The sequence below is a fragment of the Stegostoma tigrinum genome, chromosome 20 (genome assembly GCF_030684315.1).
Source record: "Stegostoma tigrinum isolate sSteTig4 chromosome 20, sSteTig4.hap1, whole genome shotgun sequence".
NCBI lineage: Eukaryota > Metazoa > Chordata > Chondrichthyes > Orectolobiformes > Stegostomatidae > Stegostoma > Stegostoma tigrinum.
Window position 1 is genome coordinate 43,428,445 of NC_081373.1, and position 20,443 is coordinate 43,448,887.

The window sequence follows — 20,443 nt, forward strand, 5'->3', positions numbered from 1 at the left end:
TTCAGCTCCACACCTTGTTATCTCAGATTCTCCAGCATCAGCAGTTCCTACTATCTCTCCCAGTTAGGGCAGATGTGAAGAAGACTTTTTTCTCTCTGAGGGTAGTGAATCTGTGAAATTCTTTACCATAGAGGGCTCTAAGGCTGTGCCACTGAGTGTATTCAAGGCTGAGATAGGCAGGTTTTTAATCAGTAAGGGAATCAGGGTTATGGAGATCAGGCATGAAAGTGATGTTAACGATTATTGGGTCGGCAGCCATCATATTGAATGGTGGAACAGACTCAATGGGCTGAATAGCCAACTTTTGCTCTCATCTTGTGAACGGTTCTGCTGAATTTGGTCTGCTCAACAGAAGAGCATATTGGGCTCAACATATTGAGTCTGTTTCTCTCTCCACAGATGCTGTCAGACCTGCTGAGTTTCTCCAGTACTTCCTGTTTCTATTTCAAGTTTCCAGCATTTGCATTATTTTGCTTTTTTTCTATCCTGCATGACCTTTTCTCTTTCTACTCCCTTCACTTTGTGATGTGAGAGAATTCCTTCTGTCATTATGCACTCACTCGCTGCATCTATTTCTGTAACATTTCCTGTTTTACAACCTTTAAAATCATTTTTAAATCCACCTGCTAACTCAATGTTCTTTTAGTTTTGCTACTCCTGTTTATTTCTGGTCCATTGCAGCTCTGAATCACCGTGACACACTATTCTGCCTTAAGACATAGTATAAATGTGAAATAAGTCTGAGACACCAACTGAGGTTGAGTGGGCGTGGAGGAGATAGCTATAGTAGATGCAACACCAAACATTAACCCCATCCTCCGCCCTGAAAGGGAACTGAAGATCCAGTGATCTACCAGAATCTGCTCCTCAAAGAAAAAGGAGCACTTTGTTTAATCATCTCAAATATTTCCCTATACGGATACATAATATCACAGCATACGCATTCAGTCCTCTCTAACTCATTGTTCCTGCCGCTTTGTTTCATTGGGTTGACCCACTTTGGTTGAAATTGTACTCATTTTGCTGATAAAACACAGATTATTCCAAGCTCCTGAGTGTCGTGTAGCTGCAAACTGTTATTTAACCACAGTCAGTCTGAGAATTCCTTCCCATTCCACTGCAAGCACCGAAGCAACTTCAGTATCGGTTGGTCCAGACTGGGCTAAGCATTGGTAGGAGCAGGGTGAGAATGTCATTCCCTGTGGAATATCCTCCTGTGGGCTCAGATCATAAAAGCACCACGGTACGTGCTCCAGCTTAACATCGAGGGCTGCTCGGTCCTCTCTCTCTCTCTCCTGCTCCAGCAGATTACTGGAGTGAACACTAACCTGTCACTTTCCTCCGCGATTCTATTCGCTCGCAACTGAAGAGCTCACTGCAAACCGGCTCTTTCTCCTCACCGCTGCTGGCTCTCTACCACGGTTCGCCCCTTCTTTTCGCCTGGAGGACGGCTCAATGCTCTCCCAAGATTCGACAATGAGACCAGGTCACATTAATCCATGTGGGGTTCTTGTTCAGTTTGCACCTGCCCCCGAGTGCGCACGGTGACTGGCAGCTTCAGCTTCCCCCTGACTCTGGGTTTTCTTACTGTCCATTTGACGCCATTTGATTGAGCCAAAAACTTCCCACAGCTTGGCCGAAAACGGACCGAAACTACCCTTGGCCGTCACCAGTTCTGATGACTCCAAATCTGTTCGATCCGGCGGGGAAGTTTCAGAGGTGTACTTTTAACTTACTGTTCACTGTTGCTGACTCATTCTAAGAATCTACAGAAATCCTGCCACTCATGCATGCCTGCCAGTCTATCCACTGGTAAGAATGAAGACAGTGCGTGTCCATACAGGAACAGGGCGCCATGGAGAGAACCGCTGCTGTGAACAGGTAAATCCGATGATACAGTGAACTAACTGCCCGCTTCTTCCTTTCACGCGGCAACACTGCTATTTACTTTTAGTAATTACTGGTTTCACTGCCCTTCATCTGCAGGCACAGCTGTAAGGGGTGACAGTGTCTAAAAGGGTAAAACTTTTCGTTCCAGCGCTGACACTGTCGTTTTACTTTAACCGCTACATACCCGGTGTAATTCTCGGTTTACGTACGTGTACATTTATATTGGATGCAGAGGGTACCAAATGCTCATCGTATATTGGAATCAGGTTTAATATTACAGAAAAGTGTGTTTCCCAAGGATTAATAGTGCAGTTAATTTTAGAATCTACACACACTGTGCACTCACTGAAGTACACGTATAAGTTACAGTGCCACTGATATAGTGTTAATGCATATATGGGAATTGTATAAGGGAATTGATACTTAATTCATATATAATGCTGTTATTGCATAATGCACAGTGTCATATTGAGCTCCAATATATTGTAATTGATGAATATTCGTGTAGTTAGTGTTACATATAACTATATCTATCATACAGTTAATTTAGAGTATGGAACATATTATACATTTAGTGTAAAGTATGGAATATAGTACATCATATAATTAGGATAAAGCATGGTACATATTATACAGTTAATGTAGAACATAGACTATATTATACAGTTAATATAGAGTATGGAATAAATCATACAGTTATTGTAGAATATGGGATGTATCATGTAGTTAATGTAGAATATGGCATATGTTATAATGTTGCTATATAGTATGGAATATATCATACAGTATAGAATATATTACACAGTTAATGTAGAGGGTGGAATATTTTATACAGTTAGAGTGTGGAATATGTTATTCAGTTAACATAGAATATGGAATATATCACACAGCTAATGTATTGTGTCCTCCCCATTAAAAACTAGGATGTGTTTCTGTTCAAGTCAACCTTGCATCATGATTACTGTGAGGACCCCTGTCCAGCTAACCTAATCCACACCTCAATATGTTTGTGTTATAGAAACACACTCCAATCAACAGAAGCCACTCAGCGATACAGCAGCAGGCAACCTTCCTGGTGACTTCCCATCCATTACTGGACCAGCCACAAATTCACTCCTGGTTATAGTCTCTGGTCCTGGAGCAAGGAGGTGAGAGAACATATGCAGTGACTCGGCAGAGAAGGGAACAGAAGAACTGTGGGTGTGCTAAAGCAGAGAGAGAGAGCCTGGCAACATCTTCATGGGCAACCTCACAGAGCAGGGCAGCAGCAATGGTGTGGGGCAAGGGCTGGCAGTGCGGGCAGTGACTGGCTGCTTGCTTTTCCTCCTCATTCTCTCCACCCTGCTGGGGAACACCCTGGTGTGCCTGGCAGTGATGAAGTTCCGGCACCTGCGCTCCAAAGTCACCAATTTCTTTGTCATCTCGCTGGCGGTGTCTGACCTGTTTGTGGCAGTGCTGGTGATGCCCTGGAAAGCCTTGAGCGAGGTGGCTGGCCACTGGCTCTTCGGCTCCTTCTGCAACACCTGGATAGCCTTTGACATCATGTGCTCGACCGCCTCCATCCTTAATCTGTGCATCATCAGCCTGGACAGGTACTGGGCCATAGCCAGCCCATTCCGATATGAGCGCAAGATGACCCAGAGGGTGGCTTCGGTGATGATTGGGGTGGCATGGACACTATCCATCCTCATCTCCTTCATCCCAGTGCAGCTGAACTGGCACAGGGCAGGAGCAGAACTGCTGCAGGACAGGGCCAACAGCATGGCCGGCTGTAACTCCAGCCTCAACAGGACCTACGCCATCTCATCCTCCCTGATCAGCTTCTACATCCCGGTGGTCATCATGGTGGGCACTTATACCCGTATCTACCGCATCGCCCAGACCCAGATTCGCAGGATCTCGTCCCTGGAGAGGGCAGTGGAACATGCCCAGAGCTGCCAAGAGCAGACAGCAGACTGCACGCACGAAGCTGCCCTGAAAAGTTCCTTCAAGAAGGAGACCAAGGTGCTGAAGACCCTATCTATCATCATGGGGGTCTTCGTCTTCTGCTGGCTGCCTTTCTTCGTGCTGAACTGCATAGTCCCCTTCTGTGCCCCAGCCCTGGCTCAAGCAGGGCAGGGTTCCTGTGTCAGCGACACCACCTTCAATATCTTTGTCTGGTTCGGCTGGGCCAACTCGTCTCTGAACCCGGTCATCTACGCCTTCAACGCAGACTTCAGGAAGGCCTTCACCAGCATCCTGGGCTGCGCTCGCCTCTGCCCCAGCAACGCGGTGGAGCCGGTCAACTTCAGCAACGAGCTGGTCTCTTACCACCACGATGACACCACGCTGCAGAAAGAGCCCCGTGCCGGCTCAGCGGGGGCTAACCCGGGCATCCTTCCCAACCAGCTGCCGCCCTCCCTCAGCGAGCCCTTCGACAAAGTCTCCAGCATCTCCTCGGTCCCCAGCGCCAGCAGCAGCTGCAGGGGCCCCAGGGAGCAGAACCTGCTGCTGCCGGGGGGGCTGCCTTATGACGGCGAGGCCGAGATCAGCCTGGACACTATCACAGCGGTTTACCGCTGAGAACCACAAACTCCTCCTATTCCCTAGCCACTTCAGTATGTAGCCCCCACTCCCAGCGCACGAAGGGCGGCGTTCGGAGCAATGCCCAAGAATTGTGGCTGCGCCCAACATCCGCCGGTCCCTTCCACCGGAATTCATTCCTGGCGGAGAACGGACCTCAGTGCAATCTCTCATCCCAATACAAACCAAAGAAGGGCCGAAGATGTAAATCAGAAACACAAGCAGAAATTTCTTGCAAAGCTCAGCAGGTCTGGCAGCATCTGTGGAGAGAAATCAGGGTTAACCTGCTAAGCTTTTCCAGCAACTTTTCTGTTTTTGAATCTCTCAATCCTACTGCTCGTGTCCTTCCATTCACACTTGTCAACGCCAATTCTGGAACCAGCGATGAGACTGAAAGCATCATCTGTCGACTGTCAGATAATGCGACCAACACCACTATATGGTGTTTCCCAGCTGAACAGCTTGGCAAATCCGAAACTAATCGTCCTTTGAAAAATGGTGGTGTTTTCTCTTTCCCTTAATGGCTATTGTCTACTATCCAGATTCACCCTTTTTTATACATTACCTGCCAGGTTCCACCAAAATTACCTGCAGCAAAAAAAAACCATGTGAGCCACAGGTAGTTCCATGGTTATTCTTCAATCACCCTGCCAGAAATCAAAATTTCCTCTCTTATTTGAATTCCTTTCAGGAGTAAGTCCATAATTCAGGGGACAACAATCTTAAAAAGCATGGACCTCAATCCATCCTTGAATCATTGAAGCACGTGTTCTCTTCCTGACAGCTTTGACATTAGATCTAGTTAAATGATTAGACATGGTTAAAACGAAATGAACTGCCTTTGAGGTAGGATTATTTGAAAAAGTCTTTAAAATTGTCTTTCAAAAAGCACGTGAAGACAACACGATCTGAAGATAACAAAGTGTGGAGCTGGATGAACACAGCAGGCCAAGCAGCATCTTAGGAGCACCTGTGAAGCCTGCCGTTAATGAGGTGCATATGTATTTCCCTCTCTCTGTGGCTACATGTTATGATGCACCTCCAGACAATCCAAATGTGGAGACACTACCACTATACCCCAAGATCCTTATGTGGTCTAAAAATGTTCCTGATAAATTAGAGGTCACATGTCATTGAAATATTGTCTCAGTTGGCAGGTTCTTGCTCCACACCATCCAATTGTTTTAAAATCAGGAAAAAAAAAGCTGAAAATAACTTTTCATTTGCTAAGATCATGTAAAACATTAGATGGTAATTTTGACAACTTGACTGTAATGTCTGGAAAACTCACAAAATTTTTATATAAAGTCAACACCTTTAAAATGTTTTCTTGCTTTTTCATTCCCCTACACCCGCAACTATAGTGATACTGGGAACTGCAGATGCTGGAGAATCCAAGATAATAAAATGTGAGGCTGGATGAACACAGCAGGCCCAGCAGCATCTCAAGAGCACAAAAGCTGACGTTTCGGGCCCGAAACGTCAGCTTTTGTGCTCCTGAGATGCTGCTGGGCCTGCTGTGTTCATCCAGCCTCACATTTTATTACCCTCAACTATAGTACTGGGTTTTCTTTTGGCCATTTACAGTGCTACTGTAAAAATTCTTTTCAGTGCATTCCTTCATAATATGTGAGAAAAGGGTTGAACATGGTTAGCCCAAAGAAGCAGATTGGCAACCATCAATGAGCTTGTGCTGTAATTTTTCTATCACTTTGGAGGAAGCTCTTAAACATCTGGCAGGTTATTATGAATCCCATGAAATATCAGCAAACAAAATGGGTATAGAAAGAGGAGATTGCATTTCCCTGGTGGGAACCCAAACAATATTGTCTAATTTCCTTAATCGTATGGGAAAAAGAAGATAGAGAAAGAGAGGCTATCAGTTTCACCTGAAAAGTGGCAAAATCTCAATACTATGAACTTATAAGACAACATACATGAGCCATCATAAGATAATAAAATGTGAGGCTGGATGAACACAGCAGGCCAAGCAGCATCTCAGGAGCACAAAAGCTGACGCTTCGGGCCCGAAACGTCAGCTTTTGTGCTCCTGAGATGCTGCTTGGCCTGCTGTGTTCATCCAGCCTCACATTTTATTATCTTGGAATTCTCCAGCATCTGCAGTTTCCATTATCTCTGATACATGAACCATCAGCTGTCATCTGCCATTTCATAGAATTCTAAAGTTAAATTTAAGTTGGCATGAGCACAGCACAGGTTGGCGCAGTGCACTTTGAAAATGTAGGCCTTTCTTTGATATTGGGGTGTCTGTTTGCCAAAAAAGATGGCCAAGGTTCCAAATAGAATGAACCACTGAAGAAGTCGGACAGGACTGAGCAAGCTGTAGATAGGTTGCAGCATGCCTGAGAAACCAATAACAGCATACATTTTCAAATCTTGTGCTTGAATTCACAGACTTGTCAGAATTTTCTAATCCTCCTTAATTTATCAACAGCAATTCTCAACTGGAGGGAATATCTCCACTCTTATGTTATCCTGTATGTTATCCTGAAAGATTTTTGGAAATATATTTTTTGAATTTTTGTGTTAGCAGCAATGGTCAACGTTTATTGCCCCATCCCTAATTGCTCTTGGAAAGTGTCAGGAGTCAACGTAGAGTTGGTAGAAAGGTTCAGAAACAATTTTCTTCCAATTTCCAGTGGGGTAGCACTGGGCCCCTTCAAATGCTGAAGTGGAATATGTAGCTCACACATCAATTCCCCTCAATAATGAAGAACCCTGCACTCCAGTGCTGAAATGAACAATGAGTATGTAAAAAGCATTACTGAAAATGTATAGGGGTCTGTCAGCAGAAATCATTTTTAAACTTTTCATCTCATGAAGAGATTGGGAAAGCATCAAATTCTGATAATAGCTATTTATTTGCACTCATTGCTGAGTTCGGTGATGGAGAAAGAGGAGTGCTGATTTCAGTATTCCAACAGGAAAGTGGATCATTTTCAAGCATTACAATGCTGATGAGTATGGAGATTCAGTCATTGCTGCTCTCAGCAGCCAAAGGATTAAATAATCTTTTTAAAACAATGCCACCTGCAGATAAGTCTCAACTTAATTCTGGGCCAAAGAAAATGCTGGCTTTTATGGAAAACCTCACAAGAAACTTTTCTTTAAAATAATCCATGTTTATTTGGCCTGAACCTCTAAGTAAGGAGATGATTATTTTTTCTAAAAGGCAAGTAATTAATGTATATATGACATAAGTAGAACCAAAGAGACAGTGATGATGGATATAAAATAGCTGCAAATTTGCATTTTTAAAAATAGGATATTTAAAATGTACTGCGTGATCTACTCATTTCATTATCATGTGATATTGAAGAGATGGAATGTATTACCCCATCTGACAGCTGTATCATGAATCTCAGCTAAGTTTCTTTGTAATTCTTTCATAGGGATAAAAGTGTAGATCCCCTTAACTGGTAATGTTCAATTAAATTGCACACAATGTGCATTTGTGTGGCATGCAAATAATGTTGACCTTTGTAAATGTACTAATAATTTAGTCTAAGGTATCATGCTTATAAAATAATGGTCTGGACAGTGTAAATACAAACAGAAAGTGACAGAGAAACTCAGCAGCTCCGGCAGCATCTGCAAAGTAAAGTTTTGAGTCCAGTGACCCTTCGTCAAAATAGAAAATAGCTGGGAAATGGTGGTTTTATGTTGATGATGGGGTGATTGTAGAGGGTGAGGTACAGGAGTATTTTCTCTTTCCCCCACAACTTTTCCTCCATCATCAATATAAACACTACCCCCCTCCAGCTACCTTCAGTTCTGATGAAGGGTCACTAGACTTGAAATGTTGACGCTGCTGAATTTCTCCAATACTTTCTATCGTGTTTCAGATTTCAAGCATCCACCATTCTTTATTTTTATTTTATGGGCAGTTTAAATACTCTTCATTTGTTATTTTTTCATCCCCCACCCCGTTTTGAGTATAAATAAATTTATTCTTCCAGTGTTAATGGATGGTGCAAAATCTGCAGCTTTAATATGATTTTACCCCTATTGTAATACAGCTAGCCTTCAGAAGTGATCTCATGAAAGGCAAGCATATTGCTTCCCTGACTGATATTGAAAGATGTGGGTCTCATGAGCAGATAATTCTATTCACTTAGCAATTTTTTAAAATCATGCTTAAGCTGTAAATACCTTCTCTTTTATTCCACTCAGTACAGTAATTGTGCTTCACATTCAAGAGTGGATTTGCATCATTTGTTGAGGATTAAAGTGCTTCCATTTATTTGTTTATTCTCATCTTCTCTCAACCCAGAAACCTTTTATTCAGTTACTAACAGGATTTTAACTTTCTTTTTGAGGATCTGTATTTCTGGTTGAAGCTTCAGTTGGTGCAGCAGCAGATCCTGATGCTGAGTCGTGGCTGCCTGGATGAATCACTGCAACTCAAATATTCAAACACAATATCAAAGCCTCACCTAAATGTCCCCTTCTGGCACATTTATTAGCCTCTTACTGACTGAATTAAAAACTCTCATCTCAAACACTCCATTCAGTTCAGAATAATCAGTGATTTAAATTGCATAAAGCCGAAGAAAATTATTTTTTTCTACTATTTGCAGGAATTATTTTTGCTGGTAAATTTGGCTGTGTTTGTTGGCAGAACAACTGCACGAGTGCCCTCAGGGCCTATGCAGTCACAGACCCTGCGACATCACAGTGAATCTGCAGGACTTCACACTTAAAATTTATTTCATTTGGCAGTCTTCACCCCTGAAATGAATGACAGAACCTTTGACCCCAAAGAACGCTCAGAAAGAGCCCTCAGTACCTTAACTTCTGTCTTACTGATTGCCCCACTCCCTGAGTGAAGTGGTGAGCTAGGCAGCAAATGGAAAAGTGAGGAGGGTGCCAGTGGCAAGGGGAAGGGGAAGTCAATATGACAGCTGGTGCTGGCTTGTCAGAGATGAGGGGGTTAACTAGTGGGGTGGTGGGGGAGGGTGGATGAGGCAGACTGAGCAACAATGGGCTGATCACTTCTGGTTTTGATTCCAGAAGAGCATGGCAGCCCAATGAGAACGTTAACTGTACCAACCTCCTGTTCACAATTATTTACAATATACAGTAATGACTTGGCTGATAAAGATACTCATAGCAAGCTTCTGGATAACACAAAATAGGTATAAAGACAAGTATCCAGAATGCGGACTTTGCTGGGGAAATAATAAATGGGGCCCAGAAATGGCAGAAGAATTGAACAAATGCTTTGCATCAATCTTCAGTGTGGAAGAAATTAGTAGTATTCCAAAAATACTAAATTACCAAGGGGCTAACTTAGGGTGGGAAGATGTATGCAATTACTCTCATGGTAGAAGAAGTAATAGGGAAACTAATGAGACTGACAAGTTCTCCGATGGGATAGATTGCATTCTACAATTTTAAACAAAGTAGCTACAGACAGAATGGATACACTGATAATAATCTTCCAAGAATCCTCATATTCTGGAAAAATCCCAGAACTTTAGAAAACTGCCACTGTCACAACTTTATTCCAAAATGGAGGTAGTCAAAAAGCAAGTCATCAAAGCAAGGTTATCTTAACATCTGTCATTGGGAAAATGTAAGTGTCTATTATATAGGATAATAGCAGAACATTTAGAAGTACATAATATAATTAAGCAGATTCAGCATTGCTTCATAAAGGGGACATCATGTCTGAAAAATTTATTTGAAGTTTTTCAGGAGGTGCAAGTGGAATAAATAAAGGGAACCAGTAGTTGGATCTCCAAAGGCGTTTGAAAAGTTTTCTCACAGAAAGCCACTTAGTTAGATAAGAGCCCATGGAGCTGGGGTTAGTATATTAGAATGGATAGAGGATAAGCTAACTAATAGAAGATCGCAATTTGAGCAAAGGGGGACATATTCAGAATGGCAACCTTAACTAACGGAATGCCAAAGGGATCAGTGCTGGAGCCATGCTTATTTATGAAATACAGTAATGACTTGGATGATAAAGTTGATGATACTCTGAGCAAGTTTCTGGATGACACAAAGGTAAGTATGAAGGCAAGTATCCAGAATGGAACAGACAGTCTATAAAAGCCTATGGCTAGATTAAGAGAATGGATTAAAACTTGGCAGATGGAATATAATGGTGAAAATTATGAGGTGATGCACTTTAGCAGGAAGAAGAGAAGAGCCAAATATTATTTAAATGAAAAAAGATTACAGAAAGCTGTAGCACAGGAGAATTTGGGGTTCTTAAGCATGAATCACAAAAACTAGCATCCAAGTTCAACAGATGATAGGGAAGGCAAATGGGCTTTATTACAATGAGAAGAGAGAACAAACGTAGGGAAGTACTGCAACACCGATACAAGACCCTAATCTGATAAAATCTAGAGCACTATGGACAGTTTCTGATATGGATGGACTGTCTTCAGAGAAGAGATTTGTGAGTAGGAATGTCTTGTACACATTGGATTTGGAAGAATGGGAGGCAGTCTTATTCAAACATACAAGATTCTTAGGGGGCTTGATATGACAGATGAGATTTTCTTCTACTTATTGGACATTCTAGGACCACAGTGCATGACCTCAGGCTAAAAGGTTGCCCATTTAAGACAGAGATGAGGAGGAATTTCTTCTCTCGGAGGGTAGTCAATTTGCAAGATTCTTTATCATAGAAGACTGTTTAGTCTGGCCCATTAAGTATATTTAAGGCTGAGATAGCAAGGTGTTTAATCAGTAAGGGAATCAAGAGTTATGGGGAAAAGGCAGAAAAGTGAAACTGATGATTATCAGATCATAGAAACATGGGAGATAGGAGCAGGAGTGGTCATTCAACCCTTCGAGCTTATTCCTCCATTCGATGTGACTATGGCTGATCATCCAACTGAGTATTTTGTTCCCACTTTCTCCCCATTCCCTATAATCCCTTTAGCTGGAGAACGATAGCAATGTACTTCTTGTTTTGACCTCCAGCACTTTCTATGGTGGTAAGTTCCATAGGTTCACCACTGTCTGGGTGAAGACAATTCTCCTCATCTCAGCCCTAAAAGATTTATCTCCTTATTCTCAAACTATGACCCCTGGTCCTGGAATCTGTCACCATGGGAATATCCTTACTTGTCTAGTCCTGTTAGAATTTTAAAGGTTTCTATGAAATCCTGCCTTCCACCATTATCTATTGAGTACAATCCTAACCAACTCAATCTCTTCTCATACGTCAATCCTGCCAACCCAGGAGTTAAAAGGGTAAAACTTCACTGTACTCCCTCTATAGCAAGAACATCCTTCTTCAGTCAAGCAGATCAAAACTGCACACAATATTCCAGGTGTGGCCTCACCAATGCCCCGTATAATTGCAGCAAGATATCTTTGTTCCTGTACTCAAATTCACTTGCTATGAAAGCCAACATACAGTTTGCCTGCTTTACTGCCTGTTGTGCCTCTGTGTTTGCTTTTAGTGACTGGTGAATGAGGACAGCCAGGTCGTATTGAACATTCCCCTCTCTCAATTTACAGCCATTCAAATAATAATCTGTCTTCCTAGTTTTGCTCCTAAAGTGGTAACCTCACATTTATCCACATTATACTGCATCTGCCACGCATTTGCCCACCCACTCAGCCCGTCCAATGACACTGCACATCTCTGCATCTTCCTCAGAGCTCACTGTTCCAACCAACTTTGTGCCATTCACAAATGTTGTCATAGTACATTTAGTTCCCTTATTTAAACTATTAACATAAATTACAAATAGTTGGCGCTCTACCACCGATCCCTGCAATACCCCACTAGTCACTGCCATTCAGGAAAAGACCCATTTATTCCTACTCCTTGTTTCTTGTCTGCAAACCAATTTTCTATCCACCTCATACCTACCCCCAATCCTACGTGTTTTAGTTTTTATGCATTAGTCTCATATGTGGGACGTTGGAGAAAGCTTTCTGAAAGTCCAGGTATCTATATCCACTGGCTCCTCCTGATCAACACTTCCAGTTACAGGCTCAAAGAATTCTAATAGATTTATCAAGCATGTTTTCCCTTCTGTAAATCCATGCTGAATATATCTGATTCTACCACTGTTTTCTAAGTGCTTCTCTATAAAATCCTGATAATGGACTCCAGCATCTTCCCTATTACCAACATCAAATTCTCTGGTCTATAATTCTGTTTTCTTTCAAGCTCTCCTTTCAAATAGGAGGTTACATTTGCTGCTTTCCAAGAGTCTAAAGAATCTTGGAAGATGACCAATTCTATTTCTAGGCTCACTTCCTTAAGCATTCTGGGGTGTAGATTATCAGGCCCTAGGGAATTATCAGCCTTCAATCCTATCAATTTCTCCAACACCATTTCTCTATGAAGATAACATGCTACAACTCCTCCCTTTCACTAATCCTTGTGTTCCCCAGCAATTCTGGTGGGAGATCATTTCAACCATGATCTCATTGAATGGTAGAACAGACATGATGGGCCAAATGACCTATTTCTGCTTCTATGTCTTATGGAGTCTTATGGTCTTAATAAGAATTACTATCTGGTTCTGTACACCACAAAAGCATAGATTCTTATTCAGTATTAATGCCAACTGGGTGTTATGATGAATTCAGAAGAGAACATTTAAAGATTGAAAGGATTTCATGTACTGATTTGAATTACATTAATAAATTACACAGGACATTTCATGTTTCTGACTAATACATATTTCATGAAATTATCAAAGAATGGCGACAGTAATTGCAGCGTTCACTTGACTCTATGAAGTCAGAATAGAGAAATGTCAGGCAACAATTTGAGATGCTGCCACGATAGCTACATATATATTAAGCATCAGTTATTGCCTGCAGATGTTCAAGGCTCATAAGTAGCCTGACATTATAATACACAATCATGCATTTTCAACTATTTTCATACTTGCCGCAGACATTATGTAGTTTTTGAAGATGTGGTTGTTCCTTTTAAATTTGGGGCAACAATTTTATTGCACCATTTGACAAACACAATTTATGTTAAAATAGTTTTGACTCTTGCTCTAATTTATTATATTTATTTCCTTTGAGCTGAGGAGACAAATAAAATCTAAAGATTCTGGAGGTAATTATGCAAGCTGCTAGTTACTTATCATTCAAAGGCAGCATAGCAAAATAATTCCATATAGTTAAGCGGTGTAATCAATGGTTGTCTGTCATTTTATGAGCTTGGTAGTTTAGGAAATTGAAATAATTTCATTGCAAACATAAATCGTCCAATGCTAATGTTGCCATGCACTATGGTACAGAGGATATTGGCTGTTAGTGTTGTGATAGCTGTTATCAGCAAAATAAATCATGAAGTGAATATAATTATAGCCAGGAGTTTCAGGCTCAGTTCTTTCAAGGATGCATTTTCCACAGGCCAAATTCTTTATTTTTTTTAATACTCTCAACATCAAGTTCAAATCCACGTCAGTTTCAATGTTTTTCTGGATGTTTCCTGCAGGGATCCCACTAAGATACAGAGGACAAAGAGTTCATTTCTACTCTGCATGGGGAAACATGAGAGTAGGGACTGGCGCATGGATGGTGTTAGGATGATACAAAGTGATTGTACATGATTTCAGTTATGATCCCTTGTTATTATCGGGGTCTTAGACTTAGCCGTGGAGAGCTACCTCCCATAGAAAATTCAGGGATCAATGATGCCATCAGCATGGTAAAGCTGCTCCTGCCTGCTTTGAATGAGAGGCAGCACAGGCTTTATTTAAACAAGGCCCTGGAATGAAAGCAAACCGAACCTCAGGGTTGATAAGTCAACTTTGTGCTTCTACCAGCTGGTCTGACACTAGTTAAAACTGATCCCCTGCCTGGGAGGGTTCTTGCTCCAGGGGGTGATGCACATTTTTTCCCTAATGAGACAGAATTATTTTTATTCAGCAATGAAGGCATCGCTGGCTAGGCCATTTATTGGCCCATTCCCAATGGTTAAGAGTTAACCATATTGTTGTGGGTCTGGAGTCACATGTAGCCCAGAGCAGGTAAGGAAAGCAGTTTCCTTCTGTATAGGGCATTAGTGAACCAGATGGATCTTTCCGACAATCGGCAATGGATTCATGGTCATCATTAGACTCTTAATTCCAGAATTTTTGAGTTCAAATTCCACCATCTGCTGTGGGGGGATTTGAACCCATGTCCCCAGAACATTAACTGGGTCTCTGGAATAACAGTCTAGCAATAATACCACTAGACTACCACCTCCCCAACAATGAAAGTGAGTCCGGATGGGAAGGTTATTCTTGTCTTTCCTCGGCAAATGTTGAAATTTGTGAATCATTAGCTCATTTGAGATCTCATCCTGTGGTCCACTTTATAAACTACCTGAAGATTTAATGTCAAATGTCAGTTTATGCTGAGCAAACATTTTAGATTTATTGCTATTTTAACACAAAGATTTTGGGGAAGAATATAACTTTGTGTAATATTTAAATATATCAAGTATTCATACAAGATAAGTCGTGTCTAAGGTAAATGCTTATAATGCCGGTGCCCTATGATGTTGTTAACCTATAACCTGTAAACTATAAGCAATTTGTTAGTCTTTCTCAGTCGTCAATAAATATCTCACAGCCTTTTGATTGAGACAACTTTACTCCTATTGAAAGTGGAGAGAGGCCATAATAAATGGTGTAGTGGACAGTAAAGAAGATGATCTCAGAATATAACGGGACCTTGATCAGATGGGTCAATAGGCCAAGGAGTGGCTAAGAACAGAAGAAACAGGAGCACGAGTAGACCATCTGGCTTATCGAGCCTGCCCCACTATTCAACAAGATCATAGCTGACTTTTGGTGGACTCAGTGCAACTTACCCACACACTCACCATAGCCCTTAATTCCTTTACTGTTCAAAAATCCACCTATCTTTACTTTGAAAACATTCAACAAGATAGCCTCTACTGCTTCACTGGGCAGGGAATTCCATTGTTTCACAATCCCTTGGGAGAAGAAGTTCCTCCTATCTCAGTCCTGAATCTGCTCCCCTTTGTTTTGAGGCTTCTGCTCCATTGTTCTGGTTTCGCCAATGGAAACAACCTCCTCAGTTCTATCTTCTCTATTCATTTCATAATTTCATGTTTCTATAAAATCCTCCCTCATTTTTCTAAGTTCCAATTAGTACAGTCCTTGTCTACTCATAAGTCAACCGTCCAAATGCCAGAATCAACATAGTGAACCTTCTCTGCCACCACTCCTCCAGTGGCAACACATTCTGCCTCAATTAGGAGGCCAAACCTGTATACAGTAATCCAGCTGCAACATAACCTCCCTGTTTTTAAACACCACCCCTCTAGCAATGAAGGACAATATTCCATTTGCCTTATTAATTGCCTGCTGCACCTGCAAAACAACCTCTTGTGATTCATGCATTAGGACACCCTGGACCCTCTGCACAGCAGTATACTGGAATTTTTCACCATTTAAATAATAGCTCACCTTGTTATTCCAAAATGGGTGACCTCACATTTACCAACATTGTATTCCATCTGCCAGATGCTTGCCCACTCAGGTAATCTATCTGTATCCCTCTGCAGAATTTCAGTGTGCTGAACAAAGAGACTGAAGGTATAGGTGCATAGTTCCATGAAAGTGGAGTCGCAGGTAGACTGGGTGGTGAAGAAGGCATTTATCATGCTTGCATTCATTGGCCAGAACATTGAGTATAGGAGTTGAGATGTCATGTTGCGGTTGTACAGTATTTTGGCCAGGACACTTTTAGAATATTGTATCCATTTCTGGTCACCTTTTTATAGGAAGGATGTTGTTAAACTTGAGAGGGTGCAGAAAAGATTCACAAGGATTTTGCTAGGCCTGGAGGGTTTGAATAAGGAGAAGCCGAATAGACCAGAACTTTTTTCCATGGAGCAGTGGAGGCAGAAGGTTAACCATATAGAGGTTTATAAAATCATGGATGGGATGAAAAGTCAAGGCCTTTTTCCTAACGTGGGGGAATCCCAAACGGAAGGGCAGAGGTTTAAGGTGAGAGGGAAAAGATTAAAAAGGATCTGAGAAGTAAGTTTTTCATGCAGAGGATAGTATGTTTATGGAATGAGGAAGTGGTGGAGACTGGTAGGATCACGAAATTTAAAAGGCATCTGGATGGGTATATGCATTGGAAGGATTTAGAGAGATATGGGCCAATTGTCGGGAAATGGGGCTAGGTCAGATTAGGATGTCTGGACAGCGTGCATGAGTTGGACCAAAGGGACTGTTTCTGTTCCCTATGACTCCATGTCTCTATGGCTCTATGGACATTATGGACAGAGACCCAACCAGTCATGTTTGTAAAATGGAACATTATTATGACAGTTAGAATGTAAGAGAGTAGAAAAGTTTAGTTGACTGAAATTGGTCAATCTAACCATGCTGGTGTTCTTGCATGTTCATACTGTGAAATAAAGCAATTTAATGTCTTGTTTGATCACGTGCTTTCTCAGTCTACCCTCAAAGGGATGGAAGAAGATGTGAAGGTTATGACTAGATGAGATTACATGAGGATGCTTTTGTTACTCTGCTAGATAATATATTATTAGATATTAGACAGTACATGAACACCTCACAATTAAACACTATTCAGATGAGTCACTGGCACCACAGTACCATGATTGGGAATACTTACTGAAGGATGCTAAATGTGTAAACTGCCTATAAGAGTTTCCCACATTTTTATCAGTTTTTTTGTGACCCACTTAAAGATTGGATTTTATCTTAAGCATCTTATTCATCTTCTGGGTAGAATTTTAAACTTCCCACCAGATACAGACTGTATAGAGAGGTAACTAAAAAAGTTACTTACCCGAGCTGAAATGTAACTTGTCAAAAACCTTAGCATGAGTCGTTCAATGCAATTTTTCAAGCTATGATCTATACACATTCTAAACATATTGTTGTATCTGTTTATTTTTTCTTTTGCTTTTTAGCCCCTGGTGCCTTTCTTCACAACCATCTTTTTCAAGAAAGCTTGTAGACATCCTGCACCTGGCTGTAAAATCAATGCAACTTGACATGACACATCTATTCCTTATTCCCACGTGGAGTCTTTTATCTCACTACATTGGGATGCGGAATGCTTTTCATCTACTTTGATGCAGGTTTGTTGCACAGTAGGCAGCCATGCTGTTCATGGTAGTACAAACAACTTATGATACTTTTCCACACAGCCGTTCCAATTGCAGTACATTTATTACTCAGTCAAAATGGACATTGCCAGAAATAAGGTATCAACATCCCAACACAATGGTTCAGAATGCACTGGGGAGAATGCTAATTTGTTGTGTAAGGTGGTAGGAAGGCATAAATCTGTGGATTTGTGCAATTTGTCATCAAGAAGAATAACGCTAGCCTGAATTTTCCAAACCCTCAGTGATAAATGGAAAGGAAGGAAGGAACTGAAGAATGGATTTACAGAGCTAGAAGGGGGTATGAGAAAACCTTGGCAGGTAGGATCAAGGGAAACTACAAGGCTTTCTATACTTATGTGAGGGACAAGTGGATGGCCAGAGTGAGGGTGGGGCCGATCAGGGATAGTGGAGGGAACTTGTGCGTGGAGTCAGAGGAGGTAGGGGTGTTCCTTAGTGAATACCTTGCTTCAGTATTCACCAGTGAAAGGGACCTTGACGTTTGTGAGGACAGCATGAAACAGGCAGATACGCTCGAACAGGTTAATGTTAGGAAGGAGGATGTGCTAGAAACTTTGAAAAACTTGAGGGTGGATAAGTCCCCTTGGTCCCTTAAGCAACTTTTGGATAGGCACATAGAGGATAGTAAAATGTAGGTTATGCAGGGTACATTGATCTTCGTAGGATAATAGGTTGGCACAACATTGTGGGCCGAAGGGCTTGCACTGAGCTGTACTGTTCCATGTTCTATGAATTAGGAGGCAGGAACTAGAGTTAAATTGGAAAATAGATGGACAGTTTGGTGACCAGATATTCCAGCTTTCCTGAAGGTTGGGTTAATGTTGCACTAAACTACCCTGCAAGAAGCACGAGGTGGAGAGTAAATAGCCCTCCATTCCCAGCACCCATGGGGATACAACTGACACACCCACAAACATCCACTGGAGGGGGTACCCCTTCCACAATGATGACCTGTGTCTGATCATTAATTTTTAACCATACTGCAGAATTGCATACAATTTGAGGAGCCTTCATGCTTTTCTTTAGTTTTCTGCCTCCTGCTCCCTACAGGAAGATTAGCCTGGGCTTCCCATCCAGAATTGAGGTAGATATTAGGATTACAACCCAGCCTAGAAAAGTCAACTTGCAGTGAAGTCATGAAGCATCATGATTTGTGTTGTTCTGAGATTAGCCAAACAAAAATAATTTAACCTCCCAAGAATTTCACAAAAAGTTTGCATTCTGACCATTAATATGAATTGAAGTTGTCAACTTGTGTCACAAATAGTTTTTGAGCTGGAGGCAAAGGGGAAATGTTTAATAAACCAGGTTGGCTCTCTTCAGCAAACTAAATCCAATTTGGTATAAATATGCACCTCATGATATCGAACAATGTTTACTAAATTTTACACATGCATAAATTTCAATAAATTACTGAGCTGTGCCAGAAGTAGTCTTTTGTAATTCTACAATTGAAATACCGTAAAATGAGAATCTCTAGTGGCTGGAACACATCACTTACTTATACGAACCAATTCTCCATTTACGTACAGTGGCTAAGCTGTAGCTTTCATGTTCAGCAACAATAATAAATGTATTGATGACACAAATGTGTTGGCAGAAGGACTGATCATCGAAGTTACAATTATCCACCATCCCACATTAACTGGACTGACTTTATATTTGCATAAAGTACTTTCTTCTGTGGCAGAAGCTATTGTGTAGCTGTGTCTTTCTTTGGTGTTGTACAAACGTCAAAGGGAATTCACTGAAATAAGCATGATATTTAACAGAACATCCAATGTAAATAGATTGTTGTTTCTTTTTAAAAATAAAATCAAACTCTTAGTTCAGCCACAGTAATGATAAAATCCCTGAAAATGCCCCTTTTGCAAATTATTGATGCCTTCCTGTCCTCCTAAGTGCCAACATATGTTCCTCATACTCGCCCTCATCTCATACATTCCAATAGCCAAGACCTTCCATGATGGACAAATAATCATGCAGAGAAATGGCAGCCACATCCAACCACCAAGGGACAGATTGATTTTGCCAGGTTTCCATGATCAGCCCCATTTGTAAAACAGCAACAAGCCCTCGCTGCTGTGGACTCCTATTTAGAGTATTGCTACTCAAGGGCAAAAGTTGTTACTGCAGGAATTTAAAGTTATTTAGTAGCTTAAAGAGGCAACACACACCACAGTAATTTCCAGGAAGTTTGACATCAGATTCACTTCATGAAAGCTTTCATATGTGAAATGATGCAAATGCACCCAGTAAGAGTTGTCCATTTTTGAAAGGCATATAATGACCAACAGTGGGATAAACGGAATTAAGAAGCCTCTCCAGCGTTTAGATGCAAAATGGCTGACAAGTGATAAACAGAATTAAAAGGCCTGCCCTAGATTTAAGTGAAACACGATGAACAGGGGTTACCCTACGGCCAAAGGGGACCCCTGCGCAAACTGCCATCAGAGACAGTTCGATAAGAGGATATCTAAGGATAGACACAAGTTCATTAAACTATGACAAGTGATTGACTCCAGCCTCATTCGTGAAATGATGTTGCCCCATCAGGTGAACAGAGTTAGTTAGAACAAGGGGTGTAAATTTCATTCCAGGAGGCAGCCAACTGGTACAGCCTGACTTACCATGCAGCTGTGAAAATAGCAGCTAAATTTATCTTGCAGTCATTAGCCGCTTATAAAACTATTTAATATTAAGAAAAAGTTTCTAGATAAAGATAATCTCCAGATAATCACAGATAGATTTCAATGTAATTATAGATACAGAAATATAACCAACATATTATTGAAGCATTAAGGGAAAACGTTCAAACATCGATGTGAAAGTTAATTAGTC

General features: G+C 41.3%; 1 protein-coding gene across 1 annotated transcript; it reads left to right on the top strand.

The window, feature by feature from the left end:
• The first annotated feature begins 1,413 nt into the window (after nucleotides 1-1,413).
• On the top strand, nucleotides 1,414-4,452 carry drd6b (dopamine receptor D6b). The gene is made up of 2 exons (XM_048551536.1): nucleotides 1,414-1,881; nucleotides 2,909-4,452. The coding sequence occupies exon 2, from the start codon at nucleotides 3,130-3,132 to the stop codon at nucleotides 4,450-4,452; it is 1,323 nt and encodes a 440-aa protein (XP_048407493.1). The 5' UTR covers nucleotides 1,414-1,881; nucleotides 2,909-3,129.
• The last annotated feature ends 15,991 nt before the right edge of the window (nucleotides 4,453-20,443 follow it).